Source organism: Cantharellus anzutake (assembly GCF_015039405.1).
Source record: "Cantharellus anzutake strain C23 chromosome Unknown EI90scaffold_4, whole genome shotgun sequence".
Lineage (NCBI taxonomy): Eukaryota > Fungi > Basidiomycota > Agaricomycetes > Cantharellales > Hydnaceae > Cantharellus > Cantharellus anzutake.
The window spans coordinates 377,277-404,223 of record NW_024066954.1 but is presented as its reverse complement, the minus strand read 5'-3'; the positions used below and the strand labels follow the sequence as shown (position 1 = coordinate 404,223).

Here is a 26,947-nt window from a genome sequence, read left to right as displayed (position 1 = left end):
ATCAAGCTTCGTGAAAACTCAAAACAGGCACGGTGCAATAATGTCATTACGCATTTGGAACCATCCACTACCACCGAACGGGCAGCGAGGTACCGTACAGTCTCAAGAGATACTAAAAACAACCCGGGAGCATTATAATGCACATCCAAGCCGAACTTAAATCAACTCTGCAGCATTAACAGGCATTTCATCCTATGTAGGTCACTCAGTATCAATAATATTAGAGGCCCGAGTACCGGACTCACGATCTGTGTGCTATAGTATTGTTCGATATCACGCAATATCCGGACGTCCTCAATGGTCACGAACTGGCGCAAAGAAAGTGGTCAGGTTTTCACGAGAGGTGTGGCAAGAGGCATGCTCACATTGATAGCAACTCCCTTGCGCCCGAAACGACCAGAGCGACCAATACGGTGAATATAATTTTCACGATTGCTGAAAAAGGCGCGTCAACAGGGCATGATTAAAACACGTCTGTCCACTTACGAAGGAAGGTCGTAGTTAATCACTAAAGAAACCTGTTGTACATCAATACCACGCGCCCAAACGTCTGTCGTGATAAGGACACGGCTCGATCCACCACGGAACTCCGACATAATCGCATCGCGTTCTTTTTGAGCCATTTCGCCATGCTATAATGTAAATGACATCACTAAGTAACGAGGGTAATCCAAACAGAGAATCAGACAAGCTGCGTACCATGGATGACACGGTGAAGTTGGCGGCTCGCATCTTTTCTGTCAGCCAATCAACCTTAAGGACCTCGGTTAGGGACTGGAAGACAAAAAAATATTCGAATGACTCACTTTTCTCCGCGTGTTACAGAAAATGACGGCCTGGGTGATGGTGAGTGTGTCGTATAAGTCACATAGCGTATCAAACTTCCATTCCTCCTTCTCGACGGCAACGAAGAACTGTTTGATCCCTTCCAGCGTCAACTCATCACGTTTTACAAGGATACGGATGGGATCTGTCATGAATTTTGTGGTCATCTCTAACACATCGTAAGGCAAAGTGGCACTAAGGAGCACCACCTGTGTGTTGGGGGGTAGATAGCGGTATACATCGTAGATTTGATCACGGAAACCCTTGTTGAGGAGTTCGTCTGCTTCATCGAGCACCAACATCTTAACGGTTTTCGTACGAAGGTGTCGGCGCCTGATCATGTCGTATACTCGCCCTGGTGTTCCTGACACAACATGCTGGCCATAGTCAAGCTTGCGGATGTCTTCTCCAATAGAGGTTCCTCCAATACAGGCGTGGCATTGAACATTCATGTAATCCCCAAGAGCAAGCACAACAGACTGGATCTGAGTGGCGAGTTCGCGCGTTGGCGACAGGACGAGAGCTTGAGTGTCGCGAACAGAGATATCCATAGATTGAAGAATGGATATTGAGAAAGTGGCCGTTTTTCCGGTACCAGATTGTGCCTGGGCGATCACATCTCGTCCTCTGACAATCGGCTGAATGGCACGCTGTTGAATGGCAGATGGCTTCTCGAAATCTTCCCAACAGAAACCATGTGAATAGAAATAAGAGAATCTTTACGAAACCAGCTCACTGTAGGCATAAATGCCGCGCAGGAGGTCCTCCTTCAATCCAAGGCTGTCAAATGTCGAGACAACCGAAACTTCTTCGCTGGACTCGAACACCAGCTTGGAATCGTCAGCATTTAGCCCTCCGGACATAATTGATACACTAAAATGACTCTTCTAGTGGCTGAAGGTCTATAAGGGCAAGATTACAGTCGAACGCCTTGGTTCGCGTCCACTTTTGACTCGAGAGGTAGGACAGTGAAAGTCAGTCGGGTTTAGCCGGGGACGTTACCGCCACAAGCTCTTTGCCTCACCCACTATTGAACGAAAGAAATGAAGCGGACGCTCCCTTTTTCCCTCGCCTTGACTTGCCTATTTTCCCTTGTAGCAGCCCAGTCCCTGTTGACCACTACTGATATGTCAGTATTGCCGTTCGTCACTAGCCCATCGAGGCGACTAACACGGGTTCCGCAACTCTGTCGCGTTGTGCAGTTCTGGGTCCACCGTTATTTTGTCCCTTTCCGATGATCCCGTAGCAGGAACGACTGCCTCGACCGTAATGTAAGACACCCAGCCCTCGACTTTCCTATTTTGGGCTGATCCTGTTGCAACCCATAGTTCGACCATTGGATCTACTACATCTACTCTCCCCGCGAAGAGTAAGCCCTACTTTAGAAGTTAAATACCGATACCAATACCATGAATTTAGCATTCCCATCACCAACACAGACCGGCACTGCCTTGCCGCCTTTCTCGTCCTTTGTCGTATCCTCCGGTTCCATTGTCGCCTTAAGCGATTACTCGCGAACCGGGTTCCCATCGAACTACCCTGGAAGGGGTGACGCTCAATTGTCTGCTAGGTTTTCTAGGGATTTGAGTGGACTCATTGGTTTCGCAGTCTCAATATTTGGCTGTTTTCTTGCCGCCATCCTCATACTCTAAGTAGATCATATCCCTTTGCATGCATGGACATCCTATATTTCGTACTGTAATTGAGACCAGCACATTTACTTATTTATCACCTTTCCGTCGACCCGGATTCCTGCTACCTGATATTACAAAGTCAAAGCATATGAACATACAAAAATCTGTCGTAAGGATGCTAGAATGAAAAGGTTGGATGGGTCATGGAAAGTTAGGAGGTGGCCGCGGGCCGCAGGGATCTCAATCTGCTGACTAGCTCGGCATCCTCATCGTGGAGCTTTGACTCCGGCTCCTTCAACTCAGGTACCCTCCCGGCAAGATCAGTCGCACCAAGACCTTGTTGGACCTCAATATTCGCTTCCTCTGCAGTTTGCTGCAGGAGTAAGTCAATCTGATCTTGTGGTGTTGTGGTGGCAACAGTGGACACCATCGTATCTTCCATATACGAAGTCTGCACCTCTAGATCGGAGAATTGAGCTTCGAATTTGTCCATGATAAGAGAGATCTGGAAGATCATTCAGTAACCATCAGTTGTGCAGAATCCCGAAACAGGTACTCGTTCTAAATTCATGGAGTCCATAGCTTTGTCCATTCCTTTGACCACAGAAGCCATGTTTCCCGACACCTATACAGAGGAAGGACAAGTCACACTGCCATTCATCGAGATGGGAAAGAACGGACCTGACGCATTGTTACAGCAGTCTCGACACGGCTAGCCACTGCATCAATCCGACTAGAGAGTCTGAGTAGATTCAGAGCCTCATTCTTCTTTCGTATGGCGTTTGACGCATAAATCCTGGCTCCGTCCGTGTTACCCTGCACAAGCGCCTGCAGCGAGATCCAATGTCAGAGTCTGGATGTAAAGGTTTTGTGTAAATGAATATTACCTTCTTCAGCTTGGCCTTCTCCGAGGTCTCATCCTTTTGAGCCTTCTTCGACTGACGATTCAGAGTTTTGGCAGTGAACTGTGGAAAAGACAGAGAGTGAGGGGTGAAACAGGGACCTCAGGATCATCGTGCGGACTTTAAGCTGAAAGAGTGTCTCTGCCACAACATCAGTCTCATGAGAGCCAGGGAACATCAATCGGCCGTACTTTCCAGGTTGCTCATCGTTCGCTTGTTCCGTTGGCGCAAGTCAACCGCCGAGTCTTTGGAAGCAGTCAGATGACCGTCCCGACAGAGATATAATATTGGAAAGGCACAACTATCGCGGCTCGCTGACCGTCTATGGTGCCATGGTATCTGTATTGCATGGGTTGGGATATATTGCCATCTTCGCAACCTTCTTATTCGTTACCCTTAGCTTAGGTATGAATCATTCCCCCGGATTAAGTTCTCTTCTCTGATCCGTCTTCTGCAGCAAGCGGTCTTCTGTGGCTGTCGGAGGTCATTGAAGAGCACTCTACAACAGCAAAGGTTGTTGGGACACGAACCATATATGTGAGTGTACATTATATCGCCTGCATCTCGCTGACCGCGTTCCAGGTTGTTATCATTCTGCATGTACTGCTCTGGCTCATTGATTCTTTCCCCTTCCCTCAAATCGCATTTTCCATACTCTGCCATTGCGTCTACCTCTCGAATTTCACACCCTCCTGGCCCTTGATATCCCTTACCTCCCCCTCTTTCATATCTTCGTGTTTGTTAGTACTGACCGACCATTTCGTATGGTTCTTCTACTTTTCGAAACGGACGCATGCAGCCCGGTATGGGCACGCAAATTGGAAGCCCCCTCAAGGTGCGCTCACCTTCGCCGAAATCTCAACTTTTTTCGGCGTATGCGTGTGGCTTGTGCCGTTGTTTTTATTCTTAAGCCTGAGTGCCAACGATAATGCACTCCCAGTTTCTCACGGTACGTTGGATGGTGTCCACTCAGCTTCACTCTAACTGCTTCAATCCAGGTGACTCGAGCGTTCCCGGCACACCGGTGTTGACGATTGACGACCCATTTTCCGGCTCTGCCCCATCAATCCGCATTGAGCAATCCACTCCACTTCCCAACCAGACGCTGTTCCAAAAAATTTTTAGCCCAATTATATCTGCGCTTCCAGATATCCGCCGTAAACGCACTTCCCGAAACCTCGACGGGATCATTGCGCCCCGAACACCAAACAGAACACGCACACCTAGTCCTGTCGATATTCACATCACAAGTCCATTGCCTAGTCCCTCTGTCCCAATGTACTCCCCTTCATGGACGTCATTTGATGGCCCGTCTTCACCCCACAGTCCACGGTTTGCAAAACTCCAGAACGATTCGTTCAACCGACGCGGCCCATTATTGACGGCAACACCAACTCGTCGTGCTACAACTGACGGTACTGGATCGCTCGTTTCTGCATCCGCTTCGGGTGTTATAAGATCAAATCGCGCGGTGTCATCTAAGGACGAAGGAAACGGTCTTGCTGAGCGGCGACGTCCAGTCCTTACGCCACTGGATTTACAGAATAAAGGCGACGCCAGTGGCCACTCAATTTCACTCGATCATAGTCAGGAAGGAGGCATGCTATAAGTCCTTAGCTCTCGATCTTCTCCATTCGTTGACAATAATGCACGGACTTCACTGTTATTTAATTGTTCCCCGGTATGCAGCCACATGTGAAACACTCATTGCTCACTGGCCTCGCGTGTTGACTGGGACGGACCACTACATTCTTTACACTTGGTCGCTTGTGACTTCGCATTTCAGTATCCCAAAGCTTGCACTCCACTGTTATTCTACTGGCCCGGTCATACGCAATTCAGCCCAACGAGATTCTCCATACGCTCTCCCATCTGGTGGGATTCTAGACTCTCATTCCTGGTACATATCAGAGGCCTGCAAGGTAGCGGTACATGCGGCTTTGCTGCCCCTTTGGTTGAGTTTTGCATTTGGCTTAGTACTTATTGTGTCCAAGAGGATGCTTGGTGATTCCAGACCGAAATGAGCTATCTTCACAATGCAAGAAGTCGCTGCGAGGATGCATTGCAATTCGATGCGTGGGACACTGGCTGGATGCCTGCCGACGAAAACTTCGTGGATTTCGTGTGCACCACAAATCCGTAGTACTTAATCGACTGCAGAATGTGCAGGTTCGGTCCACGGAAGCTGCTGAGTTGCTCTGCTTGGATGCTTCGGCGCACCATGACGTGCACCATGACCCTAGATCTGTTTCGACTCACTCTCGGGTGGCCCATCAAACACTAAAGCACTGAGGAAGCGCAACCTGTATTCAGTCTCCTGCTGATCATGACCAGCGGTGTGATTTTCTGGAAGACAATCAGCGGGGCCTGGCTGCCAACACTCGAGCGAGAATCAGTGTGTTTGAGAACATATCTAAGGTCCCGAAATTGCAAATGGGTCAAGTCGGCATCAAGAAGACTTGGTTCGTGATCAGTTTTCGTTCCTGGAACCAAGGTGTATCGAGCTTGTTCATTCGTGGTGGTTCGAATTTGGAACGTCCCTTCAGTTGGTACCCCGCATTTTTCGTCTGAGCCTCAGTCTGAACTAGACTGCATTCAACCGATTAAGCTATTGCTGAGGATAAGGGCTCGGAGACGATGATTGATTATTCTGCGGTCCCAGTCATCCTTAAAATTACATAGTGATGACAGTTCGCTTGTGCATATAACACAATATATATAGGAGTCTAGTGCGAGGGCACATTCCGCACCCCATCGCTGTGTATGTGGAACGCGTATCACGCATAGAGGTGGGGAACGGAAGCCACAGGTGCAATTATATTCACTGATTGGTAAACGTTCAGTGGGACCAATGCACTCAAATGACGCGTCCACAAGGTGGCAACCAAGTGGATCTGTGTTGGAAGCACCCTAGTCGACACTGAATAACAGCCCAAGAGCGGAATGAGAGATCGACGGTATGGTTACGGAACATCTGGGGTGCGCACTTCCAGGGCGTACTTACATGAAACAGGCACATAATAAAAAGAAGAAGAAATAGGGGACTTGGGAGGCGAGCAGCACCGGCCTAGAGGGAATCCCGCCGGCGCTTGCCGCTAAGCCTCAGCGACCGTGGCAACCCTTCTTCAGGTTTCTTGGTACTGCCAGTTCGTACGGAGTTCGTATTCGGTGCTCAGTCCACTTGAATTTCTGAGGGGCCTGACACTGGTCCTCATACACCTGATCGTTATGCATGACCATCTGTCCCCCCATCAATTCAATTACCCACGGATAAGTAGCCCCGGCACACAGTACTTAAATTACATCTATATAACCGTACAGAGGCCTCAGGGGCCTTGAGCATTTATAAGCTCACCGTTGAGTGCACAGAGATCTCTTTCCTTCGACCATCATGTCACTGCGACAAAAAGTTGAAAGTCTCAGGCAAAAGATCGATGATATCCTCGTAGCGGGAGGCGATATAGCCGTACCAATTCTCACAGCCGTCAACGCTGCGACCGATATGTGCCCTCCTCTAGAGAGCGCGGCTAGTGGCGCACTCTTCATCGTCAGCGAGGTTCAAGTCAGTAAATTATTCATGCTGGGTTCGCGCGAACGATGGCTAATGGTTTGGGTTGGGCAGAAGTTCAAGGAGAATAAGAAAGAATGGGAGGGCTTTGGAAAATATGTCGTGGACAACGTGGCCGAAGTAGTTGCAGCCATAAAGTCCTATGATCCGTCAACGGAAGAGGCAAAGCTATGGGTGGAGAGCGCTGAGGAGCTTGATCGGTGAGTTTCATCTATTTTTTGACAGCCTTCGTGTTTACATCAAGTTTCAGTGCGTTACAGAAGATCAAGTCCAAAATCGAACGAAGACGCACAAAAATAGAGAAACGGTCGGCTTTAATCAATGCATTGTCCCACTTGAGAGATCCGGGGAGGATTGATTCCCTAAAGAAGGATCTTGACAAAGCAATCACGTCGTTTCGGGTAATTTTTCTTCACGGTGTCGTTCCATAATCCCTCTGATTGTTCCCAATGCAGCCTGGAACGAATTTAACGGTTGGAGTGAAATTGCCGGCCATTGACGATGACTCGATTCTTGGTGGACTCCGATACCCTGATGTCGCCCACCATGACTCAACTCAGGCGTGCCTGGAAGGCACTAGGGTCGGTCTGACGGACCGTATCATGGCCTGGTGCCACAACACCAGGGACGGGAATCGTGTCCTGCTGCTGACTGCTGCAGCCGGTGCTGGCAAGACTTCGATTGCGCACACGATTGCGGAACGATGCGCGAGGGAGCATTCCCTGTTGTTGAGCTTCTTTTTCAAGGCCAGTGAACAGTCGCGGCCTGATTGTCTGTTCAGCGGGATGGCTCGAGCGTTAGCAAACCACGATCAGGTTTATCGCTCCTCCATTATCTCTGCTCTTCAGGACGACCCCACAGTCTCAACAGCACCGTTTGCGATGCAATTCAGGAGATTGGTGGCTCCACTCCTCCTGCATAAGCCTCCACTTTCCCGTCGTCCTATGGTGGTCATCATCGATGCTTTAGATGAATGTGACGAAGAAGCATTTGAGCCTCTTGCCAATATTCTTCGGGAAGAAGTGCCTAAATTACCGTCCTTCATAAAGTTCTTTATCACATCAAGACAATTCGGTCGTGTCAATCGCTCCCTCTCATCCCATTTCCATATCGATCGTTTTACCATAGATCTCTTGGATGATGCAAACGTGCAGGACTGCGCGACGTACATACGTTTCCAACTGCAGACGCTGAAGAATTGGCATCCCGATATACGGCATGAACTCGGGGATGAAGAAAAAGTAGTAGAGGGGATCTTGGAACGAGCAGGTGGCCTGTTTATTTGGATCAGTACCATTTTTCGCTACATGAGGAAGGCTGCCAAGGACCCTATGAGGACGCTGGAGGGACTGCTTGGCACAGGCGCGAAGGGATCGGCAGTTTCTGCTAAGGGGATGATGGATCGGTTATATACAGGTATCTTGAAGAAGTGTGGCTGGGAGGATGAAGATTTTGCGCACGACTATCCAATCGTGATAGGAGCCATCTTCGTTGCACAACAGCCTCTGTCTGTTGCAGCTTGGGATGCGATTTTGTCGCCTTTCTTGAAGTCGTCGGTTCGATATACGTTGGCCGAACTTGGCCCTCTCTTCTCAGGGCTTGAAGATTCTCACATCCCGATTCGAGTCCTACACCAATCCTTCCGCGACTTTATTCTCGATCGGATCGATCCTCAATCAATCAGCCTTCATTGCAGTCCAGTGGATGTGAAGCGGGAGAATGCTAGAATTGCCCTGCGATGCACCAGAATCCTGACTCAGGATCTCTCCTCTTCAGAAGGCTTAGGACTGATTGAGGACTTGGACAGAGAAGATGAACTACCACGCATTCCTCCAGAGAAGTTATCCGAGCACTTGCATTATGCATGTCGTTACGTAGTTTATCACCTCAGTGGAGTCCAGGAATGGTCGCAGGAGCTCGATAAATCGGTTCGCACATTCCTCAGTCACCAAGCCACTCGCTGGGTTGAAGTCTGCGTGAGAATGGAAGGCTACATTAGTATCTCGATGCTCCCTGAGTGGCCCAAGGTGTGGATCACCAATTGTGTTAATGAAATTAGCTCATGTTTTCCCAGTTGGCGGTTGACCAAAGGTCAAAAGATGCTATCTACACGCTGGCCAATGTGCTTTTCCAGCTCCAGTCGAATCTGGAATTTTTTTCAAGATTCAGGGAGGCGTATGAAGCAGCAAAGGACTCAGTTGTACTCTGCCGTTGCCTTGCTTCGGTGAACTCAGAGTCCTACACCCCGGAATTGGCCAGCTCGCTCGGCACTTTATATTTGGCTCTTTCGGATCTCGGACGGCCCTCGGAGGCGCTCCCATTGATCGAGGAGAGCGTCAAACTCTACCGCCAGCTCGTTGCCGTTCACCCAGGATCATACAACGCAGATTTGGCTTGGTCACTCAACAATCTATATAGCGCTCTTTCGAGACTCGGACGGCACTCGGAGGCGCTCCCATTCATCGAGGAAAGCGTCAAACTTCGGCGCAAGCTAGTTGCCGTTCACCAAGGATCATACACTCCAAATTTGGCCTTGTCACTCAAAAATCTATTTAACGCTTTTTCGAATCTTGGACGGCACTCGGAGGCGCTCCCATTCATCGAGGAAAGTGTCAAGCTCCAGCGCGAGCTAGTTGCCATTCATCCAGGATTATACAATGCAGATTTGGCTTGGTCGCTCAACAGTCTATATGGCGCACTTTCGAATTTCGGACGGCATTCGGAGGCGCTCCCATTCATCGAGGAAAGTGTCAAACTCCGGCGCGAGCTGGTTGCCGTTCACCCAGGATCATACACCCCAAATTTAGCTTTGTCACTCAACAATCTATATGACGCTCTTTCGAACCTCGGACGTCACTCGGAGGCGCTTCCATTCATTGAGGAAAGCGTTAAACTCTACCGTGAGCTAGTTGCCGTCAACCCAGGATTACACACCTCAAATTTGGACATGTCACTCAACAAACTACGCACCGCTCTTTCAAGGTCGAATATGATTCTGGGGCACTAATTTGGACACCTTCCGAACTTCCGGACCTCCCCATTTCCATTTTCGTTGCATTCTCTCACTACCTGCATTATAATGCTGACAGCCCCGTTCAGTGCTCAGTTTGGGAATAGTGGGTGGCTGGCGTCGATTTTTAGTTTGATGACACGTTTTTGGGTTTTCTTGGCTCGTCCGCTCACAACTGATCGTGGTTGTAACTTGATAATATCAAGAACACTTATTTTTACCTGTCACTATTGTCCACATTTCTGCACACCCTTGTATGCAATGAAGCCGTATATACAACTCCATGCATGTAGCCATATCCTCCTGTCAAGCCATTGCCATTGTGTTCGCGTGGAGTGGGAAGTCCAGGTGTTTGCCAGAACCATTTTTGACCTGATGATCGACTATTATATTTTTTCACGCATGGCTTAGAATTACGTAGATCCGCACTAGCGCACCCCCTTCGTTTCACCTGGCTTGGATCTGCGCTATCGTATCATCAAGCACTCTCATACCAGATGGTGCATGAGCAATTAATTCCAACTCATGTAAACCGATTTCCACGCGTGTATGCGTGGATCAACGACCATGACACTCTGCAGCCTGGACAAGAGCTCTGTGCCCTTTGACCTCCTAATTAAAGCTTACTCTTGCTGTCCACAACAGGTCATAATACAGCATGCGAGGTTCGCACCGTGACAATATTTACAAACCCAATCTACTAGCCATTTCCTTCAAAAATTGTGATGTGCACCGAGTCAGCATAAAATAATTGCAGCGCTAACCACTGCTTGGTCACGCCAAGAGGGTTCCGTTCTGCGGCCAATTTTTTGTTCCCGTTGTTGGAGGGTTGCAAGCCTTCGACGACCTCGTTTGAATTTGGAACATCTCTTGGCACCCCATTTTCATGTGCAACTACGCCCTGATGGGATCCATTGCCAAGGGTAATACAGCATGATCCATTGTTGCGCAGTGAAATATATACCATCTGGGGCCAGGCTCGATGGTGGGTCTAAGGAGTTTTGAGGAGGAACACTTCTTCAAAGCTATTGCTCAGAAACCACGCAGAGGTCGCTGCTATTACGTGCAGACGTCGCTCATTTCCGCGAACACTCTTAGACCAAATGGATGGATGGAGCAGAGCCGGCGACTCAGGATTACTCTCCCTTGGGAGTGCAATGGCTATCTCGAATGATGGAACGATGAGCAATGGTATAACCCTACACCTGCGTGTTAGCCCTGGACCTCCAACGCTTCAGATCGATTGCCCCAGGCCCGTCAGTGTCCCCATGGGCTAAATTTGAAGGATCCCGCTTTTGCCTCTCCATCCAGGGACTGTATGACTCCACTGCAAAGGACTCAAAGTGTCTGTCGAATCTTCAGAACTGGGTCAGATCAGTTCTCGAACGCCATGCCTCTACAACGACCCAGGCAGATCGAATTCGAATCGGAAGACCATTCTATCACTTACTGGGCAGTGTCGCTGAACGAGATAAAAAAATGAACAACATCCGACGATAGTTCTCAACGCTCGACTCATAGTACTCAACACCATCGTTCCTTCTGAATGTGAGATATTTCTTTAAGGAAACCAAGAAGTTCGGTTTCACACAATTCGCCCTCATGTTTGACGTATCGAATTAGCATCGTCGAGGAATGTTCGTACGTGAAACATCATCCGATGGCCCTGGTATTGCTCTTCTATGCATATCTGTCACAGTTATCGCCATTGGATCGATAACGTTATCGTAGATTCTAGCTGCAGAGGAAAGGACAGGGGCTGACTGTAATGAAGGTTTAACTATAGGAGGCCCAGGGTCGCCCCATACTGACCCCAAAGAAGGGGTTTTAGAAGACAATGATATAAATCAGCAAGCTAGGGATCGACGAGGCTGACGATAGAACCTTGACGGACCTCTCTGCGCCACGACTGCCTGAATTCTCCGATTGCAGCAAAATGGATCGTTCCGAGACGAGGAATGTGTCAGAAACGACAATACAAGTATGCATACCACCGTACAGATGTGAGGCAGTCGCACGAAGTGTCCAGAACCTATTAGCAGCGGAGAGTGCGGTGCCATATCTAGTGTTACTATGATGAGCGATCTTGCCTGTCCAACAAGTGCAAGTCGATCCCACATAGGCACGGGAATCATTCGTTTGAACATGAATGTCCTGACAGTGTGACCAGATCATCTTGTACGTACTGCTGCAATGAGGATTTTCGGACAGGGTCCTGAAATTCCGGGTCCTCGCCATTGGAAGAATGGCCATCCCGAGAGAGATATCCGGTGGTGAATGGGGTACTTGGTGAAATGGGCGGCACAAAACGAACCCTGTGCCTTCGTATTCCCGGTGACCTTGTGTTCTCATCACTGTGATTGGCGAGGTAAGGGGCGTCTCCACCATTTCATACACCTACTGCAGTTTGAAAACGAACTATTGCACTCTGAAGTGCTAGAGTAGAGATGAGATCACGACGCCGACAACAAATGCCGACATAACGCTTGAGGAAATCGTCTCGGGGATCTTGAAAGTGACATAAAAACCGAAGGCAGTGGTTTAGATGTGGAACATTCCTTGGCACACACATTTTTCATGTGCAATCGAGCTTCGCTGCTTCCGGATCTGGTCCGGATTGCATTCCACAGGGTAAACTATCGTTGAGGATAAATGCAACAAGTAAAGTGCGACTGGTCCTTGATTCCAATTACGCATTACCAACAATGCTCTGCCCAAAGTCCAGATCGACCGAGTCGTACAATCCTGAGGATTTTATGTGGAGGTAGTAATCGTGGCGAATACTGAGCTACGCCGAGCTGAGCCTAGGTCCATAGTGATGAGAGTTCGCTACGCATGCACATTTATATAACACAAGTAAGTGCGCAATTGAGCCTACACAGTCCCAAAACAGGCACTTCACAGAAGGCAGAGAACGATTTCAATGGATCGAGAGACGGTGAGCCTTTTGTACTTAATATGACTATGACAACTGGTGGCATGCAGCGACGGGCGATGAGAAGAGTCCGCCGGCGCTTGCCGCTGAGCCTCACGGTGTCCTTGCTAGCTCGCACGGTCCTCACACACTCGATCGTTATGATCATCTCTCTCCCAATAATTAAATGCCCACACGGACGGGTAAGCGGCCCCGATATTATTCGGCACTGCATCTGAGTATCACAGTCGCACAAAGGCCTCATCGGCCTTCAGCATTTAGAAGCTCACCACGTGTATTGAGTGTCCAAAGATCTCTCTCCTCCATCCACTTGTCAACACCGACCATGTCACTGCGACAAACGGCTGAAGGTCTCAGGCGAAAGATCGATGAGATCCTCGCAGCAGGAGGCGACATGGCGATACCAATTCTCACAGCCGTCAACGTTGCGCTCCCATTCATCGAGGAAAGTGTCAAACTCTGGCGCGAGCTGATTGCCATTCACCCAGGATCATACACCCCAGATTTGGCTCAGTCACTCAATAATCTATATCTTGCTCTTTCGAATCTCGGACGGTCCTCGGAGGCGCTCCCGTTCATCCAGGAAAGCGCCAAACTCTACCGTGAGCTGGTTGTCGTCAACACGCCTCGAATTTGGATTGGTCGCTCAACGCACTACGCACCGCTCTTTCTGACCTCGGACGTGATTCCGAGGCACTGATTTGAACAACTTGGGTCCCCCTGAGACCTTGGACCTTCCTATTCCCCTTTTCATTGCATTCCCTTGTTTGCTACTTGTAGTGCACACGGCTCGATTTGAGAATACTGGGGGGTTGACATTGATTTTTGGTTTGGGACTATTGATGAAATATTTACGGGTTTTCTTGACTGTTTGGTTCACAACTGATCGTGATCCTAACTTAATAATATCATAATATCAAGAACACTCATTTATTTGTACCCACTATTGCCCATGATTCCGTGCAGGTAAGTAACCCAACTGTATACAACTCGATGTAGCACGTAAATAAGCTTCAATCAGATAGGTTATATCCTGACACCACAATCAAGTAGTTCGTGGAACGAATGCCTGTGGAGCCATCGCCTGGTGAAGTAGGAAATCCAAAGCATGAGGCAGATCGATTATGATGTTCTAGTTCGAGTCATTGATGTCAAGTAGCGACGAGTAGTTGAAGCACCCATTTCCGACAAGACTCCGCAATCTGCGTTCTTCGAGCTGACTACCGTTCAGTGTCTACCACCAATTCCGTGGCATAATCACATATCCGGGCCACAATATATACACTTTGACAATGCCCATGACCCAGCTAGACTAACAGCTGCACTTCGCTCCTTCAAAAACCCGCTACATAGTTTCATCCCAATCATTTGCCTTGCTATTCCTGCCTGCGCCTCTGGGAGGCTGCATTACCTCGATCTTTCCACCAAAGCTACTGTCGGTCAATGGATCGTTCTTCCCTCCATTTTCGTCCAACTCTTCCACATTGTCACGGAGCAGACCTCGTATGCTGGTATCATATTGACCCCGTGGTGGATTGTGTGAGCGAGCTTAAGAAGTGGAGGCGCACAGAGCTCTTGCCCGGGCTGCAGAATGTCACGATCGTTCCACGCATACACATATGGAAATCGGATTACATGAGTATGCACCGAGTCACCATAAAATTGCAGCGCTAATTACTAGCTGCTGGTGCCAATTTTTGTGACATTCCCAAGCCCTCGTACCCCTTTGAATGTTTAAAGGTAAAGGCTATGACGCCCGGTCCTGTTTATACACGAACTACCTCGCTGACGTGTCTCACCGCATGTGAGAGGCGCACAAAGGGTAAAAAGAGGGGGGAGGCCCAAACCTCACTCCCCAAAAAGAAAAATCCACCACTTGTCACTCGGATGTCGGAACCGGTTGTTGAAATTTCAACATGAACATCTCTTGGCACCCCATTTTCATGTGCAACTACACACCCCAATGATGGTCGGGATTGCATTCAACTCAGCTGAGCCATTGCCAAGGATAATACAGCATGATTTATTATTCCGCAGCGAAATAGGGGCCATCTCAGCCAATAAGTCCCCAGGTAAAGAGAGTTTCGAGGAGGAATGCCTCTTCAAAGCTATTGCTCAGGAACCGCGCAAAAGTCGCTGCCATTCCGTGAACTACTTCTGCAAATGCCGTTGCTCTTTTCCGCTCCTCGACTCAATGAATGGAGGGAGCAGAGCCGGCGACTCAGAATTACTCTCCCTCGGGAGTGTAGATGAGCAGTGCTATAATCCTACACCCGCCTCGTTTTCAGTGGCATCGTCACCTGTGTGAGCGGTGAGGTAGGCTGCGTCTCCGCCATTTCACCTACTGCACTAATTGCGAGCGAAGCACTAGGGCAGCGGTGAGATCGCGACGTCAGTGATGAATGCCGACATACCAGTTGAAATCATCTCAGGGACCTCGAGAGTAAGGATTTGCCACGTTGTCACCGGTGCTCGGCGGCAGGCATGCCAAGAGGGCTTGGTTCATGATCGTATTGAGCCTTGATTCGTTTGTAGTGGTTCAGATTCCTTGGCACCTGCATTCATGTGCGACTGAGCCTCGGTCTGATCCGGACTGCATTCAACTGGCTAAACTACTGCAGAGTGTGCGACTAGATGAGCGCCGAGTGGTGTCCCGACAGCCCCGACAACCGCTGAGGTCTCTGAATTCGCAAGCAACCTGGATTAAATACACTGAGGTGGAGATCGGGATTCGAATGGTGGCGGAAAACAAAAACAACATGCAATCAGCGAACAGAGTGAAGAACAGGAAAGAGCCAAAAAACAAAAACACAGTGGATGCTACCCGCCAAAGGTAACATACCCTGGCACAAATTATTTATTGCTCTTTCCCTCTCGTCGCGCTCTTGTTGCTAATAGGGAAACGATGTCTCAATAAAGTGAAAGACTCGCCATGACCACGTCGTTCAAGCAGCTTAATTGGTCGACTCTTCGTACTCGATAAATAGGTATGCACCCATTGGCATGTCGTGAGCCGATACGCGCGAAGGGCTTCCATGCATATATTCACATACTGAGATGAGAAATCTCACATGCGTGTGCGTTCAGCGTTGTCGATGCACTCATCAACGGTGTGACTATCATAACCGAGCCTTGACATGATAGGAGGAAGATATCCCACAAAGCAGTGCAGCGTTCAAACTCGGAGCGTAGGATGGCTGCTCCTCGCAAGCAGCCGAAGACGTCTGCGTTCCTGAATCATTAGTCAGATGTGTGTACTGGACCAATATGCCAAGGCTCTCAAGTTTCACGAGGGCGGAATATTGGAATGACTCCGCAAACCATGAGGATTAATATGATAGCTCGGGAGCTACATCTGAGAGAGAAAAGAGATGTAAGAGACGAGGCGCGGATCCTCAGCAGGTGTAGAAGGGAAGTCATTCAAACTCATCCCTAAGCTTGGGTAGGCCAGGGAATAATACCAAGACACGAAACCGGGCTGACAGCACCCCATTTTCATGTGGAACCGCGGTGCTCCGATGGTCCGGATTGCATTCAACGAGCTAAGCCACCGCCAAAGACGATGCACCGTTCCGCAGCAAAATATATTACCGCCTAGGCCATCTGAGTCAAAAAGAGGCAGAGGCAAATATCGATAGAGTTGGGAGGAATGCCTCTTCAAATGCTGTTGCCCAGGAACCTCGTAAAGGTCGCTGCTATTATGTGAACTACTTTGCACACGTTGCTCTTTTCCGTGAATGTTCCTCGACCAAACGAATGGAGAGACCGGCGACTTGGGATCACTCTCTCTTGGGAGTGTAATGGCTATCTTGAACGATGCGACGATGAGCAATGCTAGAATCCTGCACCCGCCTGTTAAGCCCTGGGCCTCCAATGCTTCAGATCAATTGCCCCAGCCATTAGTGCCCCCATGGGCTAAATTTGGGGATTCCGCTTTCGCGTCTCCGGGAGTCAGCATTCGTATTCAGGGACTGTACGACCCCGCTACAAAGGACTCAAGATGTCTATTCCTCAACTTGAATGTTGGATTTTCAGAACTCCCTGGGTCAGATCCATCATGCCTCTACGAAAGACCCAGGCAGATCGAATTCGAATCGGGAGACCATTCTATCACTTACTGGACTGTGTCGCTGAACGAGATCAAAGTAAACAATTCATCTCCCATCCGACCAACACTCGACTCGTAGTACCCAATACTATCGTTCCCTCCGAATTTGAGATGTCTCTTCAAGGAAACCAAAAAGTCTGGTTTCACATAACTCGCCCTCATGTTTGATGTGTCGAATTAGCAACGTTGAGGAATGTTTGTACATGAAACATCACACGACGGCCCTGGTGTTGCTCTTCTATGTATATCTGTCGCGGTAATCGCTATTGGATCGATGATGTTATTGTCGATTCTAGCCGCAGAGGAAAGGGTGAAAAACGACAGGGGCTGATTGTGATGAAAGTTTAACAACCGGTGGGAGGCCCAGGGTCGCCCCTTACTGACCCCAAAGAAGCGCACAATTGAACGAGGCGCTTACGATGCCCAGAGGTTTTATCAGCAGACAAGAAGACAATCATATAAATCAGCTAGCTGGGCATCGACGAGGCTGACGATAGAACCTTGACGGACCTATCTGTGCTCCATGATTCCCTGAACTCTCTGATCGCAGCAAAAAAGGGTCGTTCCTCTATTGGGGCCCACAACCGGGAGACGTTCCAGGAACGTGTCAGAAACGAAAATACAAGTATGCACGAATCGTCCAGAACCTACAAGCAGCGGAGAGTACGGCGCCATATCTCGATGAGCGATCTTGCCTGTCCAGCAAGTGGAAGTCAATCCCGCATAGGCACGGATATCATTCGTTTGAACATGACATTAATGTGACCAAATCATCTTGTACGAGGACCTGCCATAAAATTGCAGCGCTGTTACTGGTGATCGGGGTACATGTGCCTAGAGGAGTTTGTTTCCGCGATCGGTTTATGGTCCTATGCCAAGAAAAAACTGACGAAGAATTGAGGGTGGTTTATTTAAATTTGGAACATTCCTTGGCACACACGTTTTTCATGTGCGATGCTCCCGGGTCTGGTCCAGATTGCATTCAACAGGGTAAACTATTGCTGAGGATAAATGCAACGACAATTGATTATTGTTTCCAATTACGCATTACCACATAATGTTCTCCCAGAGTCCGGATCAACCAATTCGTACAATCCCCAGGAGCTATGGATTGTGGTGACTACTAAGCTATGCTTAGCTGAGCTTCGCCGGGTGGTGAATCTTAACCGGGTGCATAGTGATGGCGGTTCACTTCTATATAACACAAGCGACGAGCTGAGTGCGAATGCAGATCCCCCCATTACCGTATATGTGCCCACAAAGGAACACGCATCATACAGCTGGGGAACGGAAGGTGTCGAAATTGAAGTACTGTAGGTGTGATTATATATATTCACTGATTGGCAAATGTTCAACCAATGCAATAAAATGACGCATCCACAGGGGAGGCAACCAAGTGGAACCGTATTGGAAGCACCCTGACCAACACTGGCCATGAAATAACAGCCCGAGAGCGGAATGAGACATCGGGGGGACGGTTACGGAACGTCTGCAGTGGGCACTTCCAGGGCGTACTTAGTCCAAAAACAGGCGCTTAATGAAAATCGAAGGCAGAGAACGACTTCAGTGAATCGAGAGACGGCGACCCTTTTGTACTTAGTATGACAGCTGATGGCATGCAGCGACGAGCGATGAGAAGGGTTAAGATCCCACCGGCGCTTACCGCTGAGCCTCACGGTGCAATCCTTTCCTCCGGTTTCTTCTTCCCGTTAAAGAGAGGCTGGTCACCTGCCTACGGTTTCTTGCTAGCTCGTACGGAATTCGGTGCTCAGTCTGCTTGCATTTCTGAGGGGCCTGATTCTGGTCCTCATACACTCGATCGTTATGATCATCTCTCCCCCAATAATTAAATGCCCACACGGATAAGCGGACCCGATATTATTGGGCACTGACTCAATGCATTCAAGTATCCTTCCATAATCGTACAAAGGCCTCATGGGCCTTGAGCATTTAGGGGCTCACCACGTGTGTTGAGCGCCCAAAGATCTCTCTCCTCCATCCACTTATCAACATCGACCATCATGTCACTGCAACAAAAAGCTGAGGGTCTCAGGCGAAAGATCGATGAGATCATCGCAGTGGGAGGCGATATGGCGATACCAATTCTCACAGCCATCAACGTTGCGGCTGATATGTGCCCTCCTCTAAAGAGCGCGACTAGCGGCGCACTCTTTATTATCAGCGAGGTTCAAGTTAGTGATTATTCATGCTGGGTTCGCGCAGGCAAAGGCTAATGGTTTGGGTCGGGTAGAAGTTCAAGGAGAATAATAAGGAATGGGAGGACTTTGGGAAATACGTCGTGGACAACGTGGCTGAAGTAGTTGCAGCCATAAAGTCCTATGATCCGTCAACGGAAGAGGCAAAGCCATGGGTGGAGAGCGCTAAAAAGCTCGATCGGTAAGTTTCATCTATTTTTGACAGTCTTCGCGTTTACATCAAGTCCCAGTGTACTACAGAGGATCAAGTCCGAAATCGAACAAAGACGTACAAAAATAGAGAAGCGGTCGGCTTTAATCAACGCATTGTCCCACTTGAGAGATCCGGGAAGGATTGATTCACTAAAGAAGGATCTTGACAAAGCATTGACGTCGTTTCAGGTAATTTTTGTCTCGGCGTCGTTTCATAACCATTCTTATTTTCTGCCGATGTAGCTCAGGACGAACCTAACAATTGGAGTTAAATTGTCGGCGATGGAAGATGACTCGATTCTTGGTAGACTCCGATACCCCGATATCGCCCACTATGATTCAACTCTGGCTTGCCTAGAAGGCACTAGGGTCGATCTCATTGAACGTATTATGGCCTGGTGTCGTAACACCGCGGATAGCGAGAATCGGCTGGCATTGCTGAGCGCTGTGGCCGGCGCTGGCAAGACTTCGATTGCGCACACGGTTGCGGAACGATGCGCAAGGGAGCGTTCCCTATTGCTAAGCTTCTTTTTCAAGGCTGGCGAACAGTCGCGGCCTGATTGTCTGTTCAGCGGGATGGCTCAAGCGTTAGCAAAGCACGATCAGGCTTATCGCGCCTCCATTATCTCTGCTCTTCGGGATGATCCTACACTCTCAACAGCACCTTTCGCGATGCAATTCAGGAGATTGGTGGCTCCACCCCTCCTGCATAAGTCTCCACTTTCCGACCGTCCTATGGTGGTCATCATCGATGCTTTAGATGAATGTGACGATGAAGCATTTGAGTCCCTTGCAAATATTCTTCGAGAAGAAGTGCCTAAATTGCCATCCTCCATAAAGTTCTTTATCACATCAAGGCAATTCGATCGTGTCAATCGCTTCCTCTCATCCCGTTTCCCAATCGATCGTCTTTCCATTGATCTCTCGGATAATGCAAACGTGCACGATTGCGCTACATATATACGTTCCCAGCTGGAAACGGTGAAGGATTGTCATCCCGATATGCAGCATAAGCTTGAGGACGAGGAGAAAATGGTAGAGGGAATCTTGGAACGAGCAGGTGGCTTGTTTATTTGGATCAGCACCATTTTTCGCTACATGAGGAAGGCCAGCAAGGACCCTATTCGGACGCTGGAGGGGCTGCTCGGTACAGGGGTGAAGGGATCGGCGGTTTCTGCTGAGGGAATGATGGACCGGTTGTATACAAGCATTCTGAAGAAGTGTGGTTGGGAAGATGAAGATTTTGGGCATGACTATCCGGTTGTGATGGGGGCAATCTTCGTTGCACAACAGCCTCTGTCTGTTGCAGCTTGGGATGCAATTTTGTCACCGTTCTTGAAGTCGTCTGTTCGATATACGTTGGTCGAACTTGCACCTCTCCTGTCGGGACTTGAGGATCCTGACAATCCGATTCGCATCTTACACCAATCTTTCCGCGACTTTATTCTAGAACGGATCGATCCCCAATCAATCAGCCTTCGTTGCAGTTCAGTGGATGTGGGACGGGAGAATGCGAGAATTGCCCTCCGATGTACTGAGATTCTGAATCAGGATCTCTCCTCTTTAGAGGGCCTCGGACTGATTGAGGGCTTGCGGAGACAAGATGTACTGCCGCACATTCCTCCAGAGAAGTTATCCAAGCACTTGCATTACGCATGTCGTTACATAGTTTATCACCTCAGTGGAGTCCAGGAACGGTCGCAGGAGTTCGATAAATCAGTTTGCATATTTCTCAGTCAGCAAGCGACTCGCTGGGTTGAAGTCTGCGTGAGAATGGAAGGCTACATCAGTATCTCGATACTCTCTGACTGGCCTAAGGTGTGGATTATCAATTGTGTTAATTAAAAATCAGCTCACGTTTTCCTGGCAGTTGGTGGTTGACCAAAGGTCAAAAGATGCTATCTGCATGCTGGCCAATGTGCTTATCTGGCTCCAGTCGAACCTGCAATTTTTTTCAAGATTCAGGGAGGCATATGAGGTAGCAAAGGATTCAGTTGTACTTTGCCGTTGCCTTGTTTCCGTGGACTCAGAATCCTACACCCCGGAATTGGCCAGGTCACTTGGCTCTTTATATTTAGCTCTTTCGGGTCTCGGACAGCGCTCGGAAGCGCTTCCATTGGTCGAGGAGAGCGTCAAACTCTACCGCCAGCTCGTTGCTGTTCACCCAGGACCATACACCCCAGATTTGGCTTTGTCTCTCAATAATCTATATAACGCTCTTTCGAAACTTGGACGGCACTTGGAGGCGCTCCCATTCGTTGAGGAAAGTGTCAAACTCCGGCGCGACCTAGTTGCCGTTCACCCAGGATCATACAATGCAGATTTGGCATGGTCACTCAACAGTCTATATCTCGCTCTTTCGAATCTCGGACGGCACTCGGAGGCACTCCCATTCATCGAGGAAAGCGTCAAACTCTGGCGCGACCTAGTTGCTGTTCACCCAGGATCATACTCCCCAGATTTGGCTGGGTCACTCAATAATCTATATCTCGCTCTTTCGAATCTCGGACGGCACTTGGAGGCGCTCCCATTCGTCGAGGAAAGCGTCAAACTCTGGCGCGACCTAGTTGCCGTTCACCCAGGATCATACAATGCAGATTTGGCTTGGTCACTCAACAGTCTATATCTCGCTCTTTCGACACTTGGACAGCACTTGGAGGCGCTCCCATTCGTCGAGGAAAGCGTCAAACTCCGGCGCGACCTAGTTGCCGTTCACCCAGGATCATACAATGCAGATTTGGCTTGGTCACTCAACAGTCTATCTCTTGCTCTTTCGAATCTCGGACGGCACTCAGAGGCACTCCCATTCATCGAGGAAAGCGTCAAACTCTGGCGCGACCTAGTTGCTGTTCACCCAGGATCATACACCCCAGATTTGGCTGGGTCACTCAATAATCTATATCTCGCCCTTTCGAAACTTGGACGGCACTTGGAGGCGCTCCCATTCGTCGAGGAAAGTGTCAAACTCCGGCGCAACCTAGTTGCCATTCACCCAGGATCATACAATGCAGATTTGGCTCGGTCACTCAATAATCTATATAACGCTCTTTCGAATCTCGGACGGCACTTGGAGGCGCTCCCATTCGTCGAGGAAAGCATCAAACTCCGGCGCGACCTAGTTGCCGTTCACCCAGGATCATACAACGCAGATTTGGCTGGGTCACTCAATAATCTATATCACGCGCTTTCGAATCTCGGACGGCACTCAGAGGCACTCCCATTCATCGAGAAAAGCGTCAAACTCTGGCGCGACCTAGTTACTGTTCACCCAGGATCATACACCCCATATTTGGCTTTGTCTCTCAATAATCTATATCACGCTCTTTCGAAACTTGGACGGCACTTGGAGGCGCTCCCATTCGTTGAGGAAAGCGTCAAATTCCGGCGCGACCTAGTTGCCGTTCACCCAGGATCATACAATGCAGATTTGGCTTGGTCACTCAACGGTCTATATGCCGCTCTTTCGGATCTCGGACGGCACTCGGAGGCGCTCCCATTCATCCAGGAAAGTGTCAAACTCTACCGTGAGCTGGTTTCCGTCAACCCAGGATTATACACCTCGAATTTGGATTGGTCACTTAACACACTACGCACCGCTCTTTCTAACCTCGGACATGATTCCGAGGCACTAATCTGAACAACTTGGGTCCCCCTGAGACCTTGGACCTTCCAATTTCCCTTTTCATTGCATTTCCTTGTTTGCTACTTGTAGTGCACACAGCTCAGTTTGGGGGGTTGACATTGATTTTTGGTTTGGAACTATTGATGAAACGTTTATGGGTTTTCTTGGTTATTCCGCTCACAACTGTAACTTGATAATTGCAAGAACACTCGTTTGTACCCCTATTGCCCATGTATCCATGCACCACTGCATGCAATGAAGCCGAGACTTGGAATATGGGGTATCCCAACACCACAGGTAATTTGTGGAACGTATGCCTGTCGAGCCATTGTGTTTGAGTGGTGGGAAGTCCGAAGCATGGGTAAATTGATTATGTTCTAGCTCGAGTCATTGACGTCAAGGAGTGACGAGTAGTTGGAGCACCCATTCGGCTCTGAGTCGGTCTTGATTCGGCAAACTCGTCACACATACCCACGACAATATCTACGCTCTTCGAGCTGACCACTACCGTCCAGTGTCTACAGCGTACCACCACCAATTCCATAGCATAATCACATATCCTGGCCCACTCCTTCGAAAACCCGCTACATAGTTTCATCCTGATCATTCGCCTTGGGCGCCTGTGCCTCTAGGAGGCTCCGTAACCTTCATCTTTCCACCATGGCTATTGTCGGTCAATGGACAGTTTCCCTCCAACTCTTCCTCTTCTTACCATTCATATCTAGCCCTAGTTCATAGGATGTTTGTCATCGCGGCTTGATTTCGAAAGGAGCAGAAGAGCGGTGCGGGATATGGCGAAATTCGAAAGGAATCAAGGAGACGAAATGTAGTGTGGGATCTGACTATTCTGTGCATTTTCCCGCTCTTCTTCTCCCTCATCGCTTTGCCTTCAAATGAAGCCTCTTCCCACGTACGTTGGTGAATGGTCTCAACCCATCAATTGCGTAGGTGACTACAAAGGCACAATGTTCTTTTTTGTACCCTTCCCATGTTCCATGCACCCATCCTTGCACCCATCCTGCTAAATACTCGGAGCGCCCATGTGTATTTCCCTTGGGATGGTCGTTCCGTCAATTGCACGAATCCGTGTGAGGTTCCACCATGCTGCTTACCATGTATATGGGAATTTCGTTCACAGCAGAGTCAAACATGCCATATACCCAACGAGTTTCATCCCGCCTATTTCGCCTGAGCCATTTTTGATCTGATCAACCACTATTTTTTCACGCACGGATTAGAATTACGTAGATTCGCACCCACTTACGTTTTGCCTGGCTTTGGATCTGCGCTATCGTATCTCATACCGGATGACGCAATACTAGACACTCGATTGCACGAGCAATTCCAATCGCAATTTTTCGAAGGAAAGGATAGTTGGTTGGTAGGTAGGTTGGGTTTGTGAATAAGTATTGTCACAGTAAAAAAACCTCCTATGCTGGTATCATGACCCCATTGTGGATAGTGAGAGTGAGCTTAGGAGGCCGAGGCGCACTGTGACAGTGGTTACATAGTGTCATGGTTGTTCCACGCGTACACATGGAAACCCGAGTCACCATAAAATTGTAAGCGCTAACCTCTGATGGTGTTGCGCCAAGAAAGTTCTGTTCTGCGACCAGTGAATGCCCTTCGTACTCATCTGAATTTAGAACATCTCTTGGCACTTTCATGTGCAACTGCACCGATTGCATTCAACTGGTTAAGCCACTGCCAAGGATAATACACCATGATGCATTGTTCCGCAGCAACATACATACCTCGACTAAACGAATGGAGGGAGCAGCGCTGGTGACTCGGAATCACTCTCCCTCAGGAGTGTAATGGCCATCTCGAACGACGTGACAGTGAGCAATGCTAGAATCCTGCTACACCCACCTGTTAGCCCTGGGCCTCCAATGCTTCAGATCGATTGCCCCAGGCCCATCAGTGCCCCATGAGCTAAATTTGAGGATTCCGCTTTGCCTCTCTGGAGTCCGCATTCGCATTCAGGGACCGACCCCACTGCATGCAAAGAACTCTATTTCTCAGTGTTGGATTCAGATCAGTCACCGCCCCCTATGCTTCTTAGGATTGTTGATCAGCGTTCCAAGTCGGTTTTCGAACTTCACGCCTCTACGGAACGACCCAGGCAGAACGATGGGAGTTCAATTTCGAATCGGGAGACCATTCTATCGTTTACTGGACTGTGTCGCTGAACGAGATCGATAATATCTATCCCATCTGACGATATTTCTCAACGCTCGATTCGTAGTGCTCAATATCGTCGTTCCCCCCGAATTTGAGATGTCTCTTCAAGGAAACCAAGAAGTTCGGTTTCGCACAACTCCCCCCTCATGGTTTGATGCATCGAATTAGCAACGTCGAGGAATGTGGGTGTTAATTGAACCTATACAAGCTGGTTAGCCTCGCAACATGAAACAGATACGCTATGCACTGAATCAATATTAATAGTCCGCGTGGAGCATCTCCCGGCGGCCCCGATGTTGCTTTTCTATGTATATCTGTCGCAGTAATCACCATTGAATCGATGATGTTATCGTAGATTCTAGCCGCAGAGGAAAGGGTGAAAAACGACAGGGGTTGATTGTGATGAAGGTTCAACGATCGGCAGAGAGGTCCAGGGTCGCCCTATACTGACCCCAAAGAGGTTTTATCAGCGGACAAGAAGACAATGATGTAAATCAGCAAGCTAGGGATCGACGAGGCTGGCGATAGAACCTTGAAGGACCTATCTACGTTCCGTGACTCCCTGAATTCTCCGATCGCAGCAAAAAGGACCGTTCCTCCATCGGGGCCCACAACCGGGAGACGTTCCAGGAATGTGTCAGAATCGACAATCCAAGTATGCATCTCACCGTGTGAATGTGAGGCAGCTGCACGAACCGTCCAGAACTTATAAGCGGTGGGGAGTACGGGCCATATCTAGTATTGCTACGAAGGCCTGTCCAGCAAGTGGCGCATAGACACAGGCATTGTTTGTTTCACCGTGAATGCCCTGTAAATGTGACCAAATTATCTTGTGCATACGGCTGCAATGTGGATTCTCGTACATGATGGATAGGGTCACGGAGTTCCGGGTCCTCGCAATTGGGAAGTCGAATGGCCATCCCGAGAAATATGTTCCGTAGTGACTGGGGTACTTGGCGCAATGGGCAGCACAAAACGAACCCTGTGCCTTCGTATTCCCAGCGACCTTGTGTTCTCGTCACTGTGATTGGCGAGGTCTCTACCGTTTCATACACCTACTGCAGTTTGAAAATGAACAATTGCACTCTGAAGTGCTACTAGGACAGAAATAGATCATGAGGGTGTGTTGCGGTGGTTTAAATTTGGGGCATTCCTTGGCACACGCATTTTTCATGTGCGATGTGGATTGCATTCAACAGGGTAAACTATTGCTAAGGATAAATGAAACAAGGAGATGACGACTGATTGTCCCGCAGTGATGTAATGTGAGACTACGGGCCCGTTCTTCTTCGAACCTAGTGGTCCTTGATTCCAGTTACGCTATACCATACAATATTAATGTTCTTCCCAGGTCCGGATCAACCAAGTTGTGCGATCCCGAGGGTTTTATGTGGAGCTAGAGCTAGGGATTGTGGTGACTACTTAACTGAGCTTCGCCGGCTGGGGTACTGCATCTTAAGCGGGCGCATAAGTAATTGCAGTTCACTACGCATAGCACGTTTATATAACACAAGCAACGAGCTGAGTGCGAATGGACATTCCACAACCACACCCCATCGCTGCAAAGGTTCCCGCGAAGGAACACGCATCATACAAGGTACGGCAACCAAGCTAGTGGATCCGTGTTGGAAGCACCCTGTCACTGGAATAACAGCCCAAGAGCGGAACGAAACATCGGGGGTCACGGAACGTCTGCAGTGCGCACTTCCATAGTCCAAAAACAGGCGCTTAATGAAGATCGAAGGCAGAGA

General features: G+C 49.0%; 8 protein-coding genes across 8 annotated transcripts; 6 read left to right on the top strand and 2 right to left on the bottom strand.

The window, feature by feature from the left end:
- Window positions 1–156: 156 nt before the first annotated feature.
- EI90DRAFT_2965516 (ATP-dependent RNA helicase FAL1) lies at window positions 157–1,690 on the bottom strand (the record flags this gene model as incomplete). The annotated part of the gene is made up of 7 exons (XM_039055533.1): window positions 157–192; window positions 246–308; window positions 366–435; window positions 487–632; window positions 700–753; window positions 807–1,504; window positions 1,562–1,690. Coding segments are annotated over 7 exons (1,196 nt in total), but the record flags the coding sequence as incomplete, so codon positions are not given.
- A 538-nt stretch (window positions 1,691–2,228) lies between these two features.
- Window positions 2,229–3,568, bottom strand: EI90DRAFT_3150419 (vacuolar assembly protein DID2; the record flags this gene model as incomplete). The annotated part of the gene is made up of 6 exons (XM_039065655.1): window positions 2,229–2,964; window positions 3,016–3,084; window positions 3,141–3,287; window positions 3,347–3,424; window positions 3,483–3,502; window positions 3,553–3,568. 6 exons carry the CDS (start codon window positions 3,566–3,568, stop codon window positions 2,671–2,673), a joined length of 624 nt encoding a protein of 207 aa, XP_038922178.1. The 3' UTR covers window positions 2,229–2,670.
- A 125-nt stretch (window positions 3,569–3,693) lies between these two features.
- On the top strand, window positions 3,694–4,345 carry EI90DRAFT_2905048 (transmembrane adaptor Erv26; the record flags this gene model as incomplete). The annotated part of the gene is made up of 3 exons (XM_039054190.1): window positions 3,694–3,766; window positions 3,819–3,898; window positions 3,944–4,345. 3 exons carry the CDS (start codon window positions 3,694–3,696, stop codon window positions 4,343–4,345), a joined length of 555 nt encoding a protein of 184 aa, XP_038922177.1.
- Window positions 4,346–6,347: 2,002 nt separating this feature from the next.
- EI90DRAFT_2988922 (uncharacterized protein) lies at window positions 6,348–10,311 on the top strand. The gene is made up of 5 exons (XM_039056054.1): window positions 6,348–6,923; window positions 6,984–7,129; window positions 7,180–7,330; window positions 7,385–8,956; window positions 9,004–10,311. Exons 1-5 carry the CDS (start codon window positions 6,753–6,755, stop codon window positions 9,934–9,936), a joined length of 2,973 nt encoding a protein of 990 aa, XP_038922176.1. The 5' UTR covers window positions 6,348–6,752; the 3' UTR covers window positions 9,937–10,311.
- A 2,373-nt stretch (window positions 10,312–12,684) lies between these two features.
- On the top strand, window positions 12,685–13,975 carry EI90DRAFT_1708057 (uncharacterized protein). Its single transcript, XM_039052047.1, has 2 exons — window positions 12,685–13,840; window positions 13,900–13,975. The coding sequence occupies exon 1, from the start codon at window positions 13,041–13,043 to the stop codon at window positions 13,572–13,574; it is 534 nt and encodes a 177-aa protein (XP_038922175.1). The 5' UTR covers window positions 12,685–13,040; the 3' UTR covers window positions 13,575–13,840; window positions 13,900–13,975.
- A 2,636-nt stretch (window positions 13,976–16,611) lies between these two features.
- On the top strand, window positions 16,612–17,061 carry EI90DRAFT_3011881 (uncharacterized protein; the record flags this gene model as incomplete). Its single annotated transcript, XM_039056525.1, has 1 exon — window positions 16,612–17,061. One exon carries the CDS (start codon window positions 16,612–16,614, stop codon window positions 17,059–17,061), a length of 450 nt encoding a protein of 149 aa, XP_038922174.1.
- Window positions 17,062–18,088: 1,027 nt separating this feature from the next.
- EI90DRAFT_3033206 (uncharacterized protein) lies at window positions 18,089–18,593 on the top strand (the record flags this gene model as incomplete). Its single annotated transcript, XM_039058441.1, has 2 exons — window positions 18,089–18,295; window positions 18,366–18,593. Coding segments are annotated over exons 1-2 (224 nt in total), but the record flags the coding sequence as incomplete, so codon positions are not given.
- Window positions 18,594–18,726: 133 nt separating this feature from the next.
- On the top strand, window positions 18,727–23,205 carry EI90DRAFT_1707775 (uncharacterized protein). The gene is made up of 5 exons (XM_039052046.1): window positions 18,727–19,174; window positions 19,234–19,379; window positions 19,429–19,579; window positions 19,634–21,208; window positions 21,261–23,205. Exons 1-5 carry the CDS (start codon window positions 19,004–19,006, stop codon window positions 23,025–23,027), a joined length of 3,810 nt encoding a protein of 1,269 aa, XP_038922172.1. The 5' UTR covers window positions 18,727–19,003; the 3' UTR covers window positions 23,028–23,205.
- Window positions 23,206–26,947: the final 3,742 nt, after the last annotated feature.

What these genes read in the sequence shown, in the direction of transcription:
- EI90DRAFT_2988922 (XM_039056054.1), top strand. Translation starts at nt 6,753, where the DNA reads ATGTCACTGCGACAAAAAGTTGAAAGTCTCAGGCAAAAGATCGATGAT. An exon ending in TCATCGTCAGCGAGGTTCAA is followed by an intron (nt 6,924 to 6,983) that starts GTCAGTAAATTA and finishes TGGGTTGGGCAG; the next exon opens with AAGTTCAAGGAGAATAAGAA. An exon ending in TGCTCCCTGAGTGGCCCAAG is followed by an intron (nt 8,957 to 9,003) that starts GTGTGGATCACC and finishes ATGTTTTCCCAG; the next exon opens with TTGGCGGTTGACCAAAGGTC.
- EI90DRAFT_1708057 (XM_039052047.1), top strand. Translation starts at nt 13,041, where the DNA reads ATGCCCACACGGACGGGTAAGCGGCCCCGATATTATTCGGCACTGCAT.
- EI90DRAFT_1707775 (XM_039052046.1), top strand. Translation starts at nt 19,004, where the DNA reads ATGTCACTGCAACAAAAAGCTGAGGGTCTCAGGCGAAAGATCGATGAG. An exon ending in TTATTATCAGCGAGGTTCAA is followed by an intron (nt 19,175 to 19,233) that starts GTTAGTGATTAT and finishes TGGGTCGGGTAG; the next exon opens with AAGTTCAAGGAGAATAATAA. An exon ending in TACTCTCTGACTGGCCTAAG is followed by an intron (nt 21,209 to 21,260) that starts GTGTGGATTATC and finishes TTTTCCTGGCAG; the next exon opens with TTGGTGGTTGACCAAAGGTC.